At 63.2% G+C, this 9,767-nt stretch overlaps 1 protein-coding gene across 1 annotated transcript in view; it reads left to right on the forward strand.

Moving 5' to 3' along the window:
* LOC119951060 overlaps positions 1-9,328 on the forward strand; it is a 34,514-nt gene extending 25,186 nt beyond the window's left edge. Inside the window, exon 4 of the mRNA XM_038774097.1 lies at positions 8,611-9,328. Within this exon, the coding sequence (XP_038630025.1) occupies positions 8,611-9,328 (718 nt within the window). The remainder of the gene's footprint in view (positions 1-8,610) is intronic.
* Positions 9,329-9,767: the final 439 nt, after the last annotated feature.

Here is a 9,767-nt window from a genome sequence, read left to right on the forward strand (position 1 = left end):
GGAGGGAGTGTCGGGCAGGGGAGGGGGAGAGCGAGTGTCGGGGAGGGGGTGAGTATCGGGGAGGGGGGTGAGAGCGAGTGTCGGGGAGGGGGTGAGTATCGGGGAGGGGGGTGAGAGCGAGTGTCGGGGGGAGAGAGCGAGTGTCGGGGGGAACAGCGAGTGTCGGGGAGGGGGGAGTGAGAGCGAGTGTCGGGGAGGGGGGGTGAGAGCAAGTGTCGGCGGGGAGGGGGGTGAGTGTGAGTGTCGGGGCGGAGAGCGAGTGTCGGGGAGGGGGGGTGAGTGTCGGGGAGGGGGGAGAGCGAGTGTCGGGGAGGGGGGAGTGTCGGGGAGGGGGGGGTGAGTGTCGGGGAGGGGGGGTGAGTGTCGGGGAGGGGGGGAGAGCGAGTGTCGGGGAGGGGGGAGTGTCGGGGAGGGGGGGGTGAGTGTCGGGGAGGGGGAGGGTCGGGGATGGGGGAGTGTCGGCGAGGGGGGGAGAGTGTCGGGGAGGGGGGCAGAGCGTGTGCCGGGGAGGGGGGGATAGAGCGAGTGTCGGGGAGGGGGAGAGCGAGTGTCGGGCAGGGGAGGGGGAGAGCGAGTGTCGGGGAGGGGGTGAGTATCGGGGAGGGGGGTGAGAGCGAGTGTCGGGGGGAGAGAGCGAGTGTCGGGGGGAACAGCGAGTGTCGGGGAGGGGGAGGGAGTGTCGGGGAGGGGGGAGTGTCGGGGAGGCGGCGTGAGGGCGAGTGTCGGGGGGGTGAGAGTGAGTGTCGGGGAGGGGGGGTGAGTGTCGGGGAGGGGGGTGAGAGTGAGTGTCGGGGAGGGGGGGTGAGTGTCGGGGGGGTGAGAGCGTGTGTCGGGGAGGGGGGGTGAGTGTCGGGGGGGTGAGAGTGAGTGTCGGGGAGGGGGGTGAGTGTCGGGGAGGGGGGGTGAGAGTGAGTGTCGGGGAGGGGGGGTGAGTGTCGGGGGGGTGAGAGCGTATGTCGGGGGGCGAGAGAGAGCGTCGGGGATGTGGAGGGAGTGGCGGGGTGGGGGGGTGAGTGTCGGGGAGGGGTGGGAGAGAGCGAGTGGCGGGGGGAGCGAGTGTCGGGGGGGGGAGGGAGTGTCAGGGAGGGGGGTTGAGAGTGTCGGGGAGGGGGGGAGAGAGCGAGTGTCGGGGAGGGGGGGAGAGCGAGTGTCGGGGAGGGGGAGGGAGTGTCGGGGAGGGGGGAGAGTGTCGGGGAGGGGGGAGTGAGAGCGAGTGTCGGGGAGGGGGCAAGTGTCGGGGAGGGGGGAGTGAGAGCGAGTGTCGGGGAGGGGGAGTGAGAGCGAGTGTCGGGGATGGGGGTGAGAGCAAGTGTCGGCGGGGAGGGGGGTGAGTGTGAGTGTCGGGGCGGAGAGCGAGTGTCGGGGAGGGGGGGTGAGTGTCGGGGAGGGGGGGAGAGCGAGTGTCGGGGAGGGGGGAGTGTCGGGGAGGGGGGGATGAGTGTCGGGGAGGGGGAGGGAGTGTCAGGGATGGGGGAGTGTCGGCGAGGGGGGGAGAGTGTCGGGGAGGGGGGCAGAGCGTGTGCCGGGGAGGGGGGGATAGAGCGAGTGTCGGGGAGGGGGAGAGCGAGTGTCAGGGAGGGGGGGGAGAGCGAGTGTCGGGGAGGGGGTGAGTATCGGGGAGGGGGGGGGAGAGCGAGTGTCAGGGGGGGGGAGAGCGAGTGTCGGGGGGAACAGCGAGTGACGGGGAGGGGGAGGGAGTGTCGGGGAGCAGGGAGAGTGTCGGGGAGGGGGGACAGAGTGAGTGTCGGGGAGGGTGGGGAGTGTCGGGGAGGGGGCGTGAGGGCGAGTGTCGGGGGGGGTGAGAGTGAGTGTCGGGGAGGGGGGGTGAGTGTCGGGGGGGTGAGAGCGTGTGTCGGGGGGCGAGAGCGAGCGTCGGGGATGTGGAGGGAGTGGCGGGGTGGGGGGGTCAGTGTCGGGGAGGGGTGGGAGAGAGCGAGTGGCGGGGGGAGCGAGTGTCGGGGGGGGAGGGAGTGTCGGGGAGGGGGGTTGAGAGTGTCGGGGAGGGGGGGAGAGCGAGTGTCGGGGAGGAGGGGAGAGCGAGTGTCGGGGAGGGGAGGGAGTGTCGGAGAGGGGGGAGAGTGTCGGGGAGGGGGGAGTGAGAGCGAGTGTCGGGGAGGGGGCAAGTGTCAGGGAGGGGGGAGTGAGAGCGAGTGTCGGGGAGGGGGCAAGTGTCAGGGAGGGGGGAGTGAGAGCGAGTGTCGGGGAGGGGGGGTGAGAGCAAGTGTCGGCGGGGAGGGGGGGTGAGTGTGAGTGTCGGGGCGGAGAGCGAGTGTCGGGGAGGGGGAGGGAGTGTCGGGGATGGGGGAGTGTCGGCGAGGGGGGGAGAGTGTCGGGGAGGGGGGCAGAGCGTGTGCCGGGGAGGGGGGGATAGAGCGAGTGTCGGGGAGGGGGGAGAGCGAGTGTCAGGGAGGGGGGGGAGAGCGAGTGTCGGGGAGGGGGTGAGTATCGGGGAGGGGGGGTGAGAGCGAGTGTCAGGGGGGAGAGAGCGAGTGTCGGGGGGAACAGCGAGTGACGGGGAGGGGGAGGGAGTGTCGGGGAGCAGGGAGAGTGTCGGGGAGGGGGGACAGAGTGAGTGTCGGGGAGGGTGGGGAGTGTCGGGGAGGGGGCGTGAGGGCGAGTGTCGGGGGGGTGAGAGTGAGTGTCAGGGAGGGGGGGAGAGCGAGTGTCGGGGAGGGGGTGAGTATCGGGGAGGGGGGGTGAGAGCGAGTGTCAGGGGGGAGAGAGCGAGTGTCGGGGGGAACAGCGGGTGACGGGGAGGGGGAGGGAGTGTCGGGGAGCAGGGAGAGTGTCGGGGAGGGGGGACAGAGTGAGTCTCGGGGAGGGTGGGGAGTGTCGGGGAGGGGGCGTGAGGGCGAGTGTCAGGGGGGGTGAGAGTGAGTGTCGGGGAGGGGGGGTGAGTGTCGGGGGGGTGAGAGCGTGTGTCGGGGGGCGAGAGCGAGCGTCGGGGATGTGGAGGGAGTGGCGGGGTGGGGGGGTGAGTGTCGGGGAGGGGTGGGAGAGAGCGAGTGGCGGGGGGGAGCGAGTGTCGGGGGGGGAGGGAGTGTCGGGGAGGGGGGTTGAGAGTGTCGGGGAGGGGGAGAGAGCGAGTGTCGGGGAGGAGGGGAGAGCGAGTGTCGGGGAGGGGGAGGGAGTGTCGGCGAGGGGGGAGAGTGTCGGGGAGGGGGGAGTGAGAGCGAGTGTCGGGGAGGGGGCAAGTGTCAGGGAGGGGGGAGTGAGAGCGAGTGTCGGGGAGGGGGCAAGTGTCAGGGAGGGGGGAGTGAGAGCGAGTGTCGGGGAGGGGGGGTGAGAGCAAGTGTCGGCGGGGAGGGGGGTGAGTGTGAGTGTCGGGGCGGAGAGCGAGTGTCGGGGAGGGGGAGGGAGTGTCGGGGATGGGGGAGTGTCGGCGAGGGGGGGAGAGTGTCGGGGAGGGGGGCAGAGCGTGTGCCGGGGAGGGGGGGATAGAGCGAGTGTCGGGGAGGGGGAGAGCGAGTGTCAGGGAGGGGGGGAGAGCGAGTGTCGGGGAGGGGGTGAGTATCGGGGAGGGGGGGTGAGAGCGAGTGTCAGGGGGGAGAGAGCGAGTGTCGGGGGGAACAGCGAGTGTCGGGGAGGGGGAGGGAGTGTCGGGAGCAGGGAGAGTGTCGGGGAGGGGGGACAGAGTGAGTGTCGGGGAGGGTGGGGAGTGTCGGGGAGGGGGCGTGAGGGCGAGTGTCGGGGGGGGTGAGAGTGAGTGTCGGGGAGGGGGGCAGAGCGTGTGCCGGTGAGGGGGGGAGAGAGCGAGTGTCGGGGAGGGGGGCAGAGCGTGTGCCGGGGAGGGGGGGAGAGAGCGAGTGTCGGGGAGGGGGGAGAGCGAGTGTCAGGGAGGGGGGGGGGAGAGCGAGTGTCGGGGGGGGGGGAGAGCGAGTGTCGGGGGGAGCGAGTGTCGGGGAGTGGGGAAGAGAGCGAGTGTCAGGGGAGGGGGGAGAGTGAGTGTCGGGGAGGGGGGGAGAGCGAGTGTCAGGGGAGGGGGGAGAGTGAGTGTCGGGGAGGGGGGAGAGCGAGTGTCGGGGAGGGGGGAGAGCGAGTGTCATGGGAGGGGGGGAGAGTGAGTGTCAGGGGAGGGGGGGAGAGTGAGTGTCGGGGAGGGGTGAGAGTGAGTGTCCGGGAGGGGGGAGATAGCGAGTGTCCGGGAGGGGGGAGATAGCGAGTGTCGGGAGGGGGGGAGATAGCGAGTAACGAGGAGGGGGGGAGATAGCGAGTAACGAGGAGGGGGGTGAGAGGATGCACCGGTGCATCCGGGCAGTGACAGACCCTTTATGCCATTGCGGACCGCTACATCCAGTTCCCTGTGGACCGGGTGAGCCAGGATGCCCGGGCCATGGGCTTCTCTGCCATGGCCAGTTTTCCCATGGTCCAGGGCGTGATCGATGGGGTGCACATCGCCGTGCGGCCACCTGCAGATAACAGGGCCGTGTTCACCCCCCCCCACACCGTTAACCTTACTTTTTAGGACACTACGGCAGAGTGTGGCAGAGAACAGCTGCAACAGTGCCCATACAGCAACAAGGGGTGTGATAGAGAGGTGCTTTGGCGTTCTCAAAATGCGTTTCAGGTGCCTGGATCGCTCTGGAGTGGCTCTCCAGTACCCGCCAGATAGGGTCGGCCACATTGTTGTGGTCTGCTGTGTCCTGCTCAACATCGCCCAGCAGAGGGGCGATGTGCTGCAGGGCAGAGGAGGGGGGAGTGAAGGAGCAGCAGGAAGAGGCACAGTCCTCCCCAGATGAGGGAGATGGGGGCAATGGTCAGGGCAGATGGGCTGGACAGGGTGGCTGCCCACCTTTACCGGCTGGGCCAGCGGGCACGGGCAGGCTGATAGTCGGCCGGTTCACTGACTAGGGGACATGCGAATCGGCGAGTATGGCCACATATCGCACACCATGGCAACATCCGACCAACCTCACCCCCCTCACCCACCCGTGCAACACCCTCACCCACCCAGCACCAACACCCTCATCCCAGCACCAACACCCTCACCCCAGCACCAACACCCTCACCCCAGCACCAACACCCTCACCCCAGCACCAACACCTTCACCCCCCTCACCCCAGCACCAACACCCTCACCCCCCTCACCCACCCAGCACCAACACCTTCACCCCCCTCACCCCAGCACCAACACCCTCACCCCCCTCACCCACCCAGCACCAACACCCTCACCCCCCTCACCCACCCAGCACCAACATCCTCACCCCCTCACCCACCCAGCACCAACATCCTCACCCCCCTCACCCACCCAGCACCAACACCCTCACCCCCCTCACCCACACAGCACCAACACCCTCACCCCAGCACCAACACCCTCACCCCCTCACCCACCCAGCACCAACACCCTCACCCCAGCACCAACACCCTCACCCCCCCACCAACACCCTCACCCCCCTCACCCACCCAGCACCAACACCCTCACCCCAGCACCAACACCCTCAGTCCAGCACCAACACCCTCATTCCAGCACCAACACCCTCACCCCCCTCACCCACCCAGCACCAACACCCTCACCCCCTCTCACTCACCCACCAACCACACCCACCCCACCCGCATGCACACCACCCCTCCATTGCACATCCACCTGCGGCACGATGGGCCGGGCTCACACGGTCGCCGGTGGAAGCGTGTCTATTGCAGGCCATGGAGGACGATGACGACCCGCTCTGCGATGAGCTCCTGGCTCCACATTGTTGGACAATGTCTGACCCATGGCCACCCTCCACCCGGACCATCCCTGCATGCGGCCGTGACACTGCAGCGCACGGTCCCATCCTCTGCCCGGGGGGGATGGAGAGGGCGGCCCAGGTGGAGGGGAGGCACACTCATCTGGGGCCGACGTAAGACCACTCCTCACACACACACACACTGGTCCTCAACGTACATGACACTCCCGCACGCTTCGGACAGAGCACAAAGGCAGAGCACAGGACTGTCCTGGGCAGTGGTGTCCTGGGTAGGGCTGTCCTGGGTAGTGGTGTCCTGGGTAGGGGTGTCCTGGGTAGGGCTGTCCTGGGTAGGGCTGTCCTGGGTAGTGGTGTCCTGGGTAGGGCTGTCCTGGGTAGGGCTGTCCTGGGTAGGGCTGTCCTGGGTAGGGCTGTCCTGGGTAGGGCTGTCCTGGGTAGGGCTGTCCTGGGTAGGGGTGTCCTGGGTAGGGGTGTCCTGGGTAGGGCTGTCCTGGGTTGGGCTGTCCTGGGTAGGGCTGTCCTGGGTAGGGCTGTCCTGGGTAGGGCTGTCCTGGGTAGGGCTGTCCTGGGTAGGGCTGTCCTGGGTAGGGCTGTCCTGGGTTGGGCTGTCCTGGGTTGGTGTGTCCTGGCTCGGCTGCGACGGGGGCCTGGCTGCTCCCCTTGTTACTGGGTGCCACACGCCTGCGTCGCCGCACCCGTACGAGACGGGTGTGTCGTCTCCGTCTGGCTCTGGGTCTCCCCTCTCTCGTGGCCACCCTGGGGCATCCTGTGGGCGGTCGGCATCATGGGGACGAGTGCCTTGACGATGGGCCGAATGGCCTTACTTCCACTCCTATGTCTTATGGTCTTATGGTCTTAATACACAATACAGCAGCATGGTTAGACCCCGGGCGGTGATCAGGGGATATGGGGCATATGGGGGAGGGGGGCTATGGTGGAGGGGGATATGGGGGAGGGGTTATGAGGGAGGGGGCTATGGGGGAGGGGGCTATGGGGGAGGGGGGCTATGGGGGAGGGGGGCTATGGGGGAGGGGGCTATGGGGGAGGGGGGCTATGGGGGAGGGGGATATGGGGATATGGCGGAGGGGGATTGGGGATATGGGGAGGGGGATATGGGGAGGGGGGATATGGGGAGGAGGATATGGTGAGGGAGATATGGGGGAGGGGGGAAATGGGGGATATGTGGGAGGGGGATATGGGGAGGAGGGAAATGGGGGATATGTGGGAGGGGGATATGGGGAGGAGGGATATGGGGAGGGGGATATGGGAGGGGGATATGGGGGATATGGGGAGGGGGATATGGGGGAAAGGAGATATGGGGATATAGGGGAGGGGATATGGGGGAGGGGGGAAATGGGGAAGGGATATGGGGAGGGGGATATGGGGGAGGGTGATATGGGGAGGGGGATATGGAGCATATGGGGAAGGGGTATGGGGAGGGGGATATGGGGCATATGGGGAGGGAGGAATATGGGGCATATGGGGAGGGTGATATGGGGAGGGGGATATGGGGGATATGGGGAGGGGGGATATGGGGGAAAGGAGATATGGGGATATAGGGGAGGGGATATGGGGGAGGGGGGAAATGGGGAGGGGATATGGGGAGGGGGGATATGGGGGAGGGTGATATGGGGGAGGGGGATATGGGGCAAATGGGGAGGGGGATATGGGGGAGGGTGATATGGGGAGGGGGATATGGGGAGGGGGATATGGGGCATATGGGGAGGGGGTATATGGGGGAGGGGGACTCACCCTGGCTGCCCTGACGAGGTAATTCACCTTCTTGTTTCACGGTGCCTGTCCTTGGTGTCACAGCCACAGTGCTGACGGCCTCTGCCACCACCCTCCACAGGCGCCGGCTGAGGCGTGGGGCGACCCTGCGGCCGTGTCCGGGGTACAGGTCCTCCTTCCTCTCCTGTACTGTGTCCAGGAGCGCCTCAATGTCGCGCTCCTGGAACCTCAGGGCTGCGTGGTGGCCGGCCATCTTAACGGGTCTTCTGGGGGGGGGGGGGGGGGGGGGAGACCGTCTTTTGTGCGCATCCACGGCGGGTGGCGACGTCACGAATGGCGTCACGCCACTGCTAGCCCATTCGGGCCTGGAGTCTTCACGACGTTTGGGGGGCCCGATACCGAGTGATCCGCGCCGTTTTTGGCGCCGGTTCCCGGCCATCGCACCGGTTTTCGGAGAATCCAGCCCCTGGTGAATAAATTGTCTTGTAGCTGGGTTTTAGTTCCACTGGTTCAGACAGACCTCTAGGTTCCCTCTGAAATCAACATTCTTCATGGGTCTAGGAACTTTGTGCCAGTGGTTATTTGATATTGGAGGACATCATAACCAAGCGGGATCAACGATTCTGTACCTGCAGGCCACCAGTTTATTTATTTTTTTAAATAATTTTTATTCAAGTTTTTCAACAACAAATTTTCTCCCCACAGTTAAAGTAGACAAGGTGTGATACTACACCGAAACAAGAAAATAACTCCCCCCCCAAAACAGCATAATAAATAATAACAAACAACAATACAAGAAAGAAGAAAATAACAAGCCCACCATCGCAAAAAGAAATCCCCTTAATCAGCCCCGAACCCCCCCCCCCCCCCCAACACCCCCACCCCCCGGTTGCTGCTGAGATTGACCACCCTCTACCCCTTCGGCAGGAAATCAAGAAAGGGCTGCCACCGCCGAAAGAACCCCTGTACTTAACCTTCTCCAGTCTGATAAACCCAGCCGTGTCGTTGATCCGCCACCTGTCTATTTTAATGCTTCAATCCGGCCCTGTTCTAAACTGGATCCAAATTAGTCATTTCTTTACTGCATCTCCTCGATGCAGGATAGGTAGATAGCAGCAGCTATGGTTCAGTTCTGATATGGTTACCGGAACAATTAATGTCACTAATCAGAATCTATTTTCCTTCCACTTTAGCATTTATAAGAAGCTCCTGACACTGCGTATCGAAGATATCTCCCCCATGAACAGCCACAGATGCTATTGGATTCCATGTTTATTCGTCATGAAGAATTTGGCTTATTGTGGTGTAGCAATAGCACTCATTACATTTCTTTCGTTATTGGTTGACAGTTACAAGGAAGAATTTGAAGAATGCAAGATTGAGAACAGAAACCTTTTGTGCACCATTCCAGAATATAAAACTTTAAAACATATTCAAATAATAGCTATTATTTGTTGTTGCATTAGCATGCTGATCATTTTTATTCTTCTGGCTTATACTTGCTGTAAAATAAATTCCAAGTGGACCTCATTCTTAGCTGTTTATAACCGTAACATTATACCTCATTACAATTATGCAGCATTGAAATTTCAAAGTGAGGATACTTGTGCATGGGGTGTAATCCTTCTCTATTTGAAAGAGAATGAATCCATGCTGACACATTATCGGTATTTGAACAGTTTGGACAGTATACGGGAGATCATTGGTCCCGGTGGAAACTGCCGTCTTCTCCTAAATCGAGAACAACTCAAGCTTCTGAAAGAAATGAAAGAGCAAGTTCTAATTGATGCATTGACAGAGATTTGCCTGACAGGACATATTCTCTGCCTATACCAGGCTTCCAATGTCAGAGATCTATTTCCTTATGAACTTAACGCTTTAAAAAAATATTTTATTCAGTCATTTTCATAAAAATGAACCGAAGCAGAAGTAAATTTATACAACATTATAAATAACCAACACCCACTCCCCCCTCTGCTCCCCAATCATGCCCCCTCCTCCTGTCCTACCCTCCCCATTTTAACCCCCATGCCCCCTTTGCTGATCCCTCAATCCTCCTGAAAGAAGTCAATGAAAGATTTCCACCTCCGGGCAAACCCATCGACCGACCCTCTCAAGACGAACTTGAGCTCCTCCAGCCTCAGGAAGTCTGTCCGGTCACTCACCCACACCCCCACTTTAGCAGCTCCGAGTCCCTCCATCCAATAAGATCTGTCTCTGGGCTGTCTCGGAGGTAAAGGCCAAGATATTGGCCTTTCTCACCTCCTGGACCCCCGAATATCGCTATCTCTGGACTTGGGGCCACCTTTACGCCCAACACCTCGGACATGACATCCGCAAACCCCTGCCA

The sequence above is a fragment of the Scyliorhinus canicula genome, chromosome 16 (genome assembly GCF_902713615.1).
Source record: "Scyliorhinus canicula chromosome 16, sScyCan1.1, whole genome shotgun sequence".
NCBI lineage: Eukaryota > Metazoa > Chordata > Chondrichthyes > Carcharhiniformes > Scyliorhinidae > Scyliorhinus > Scyliorhinus canicula.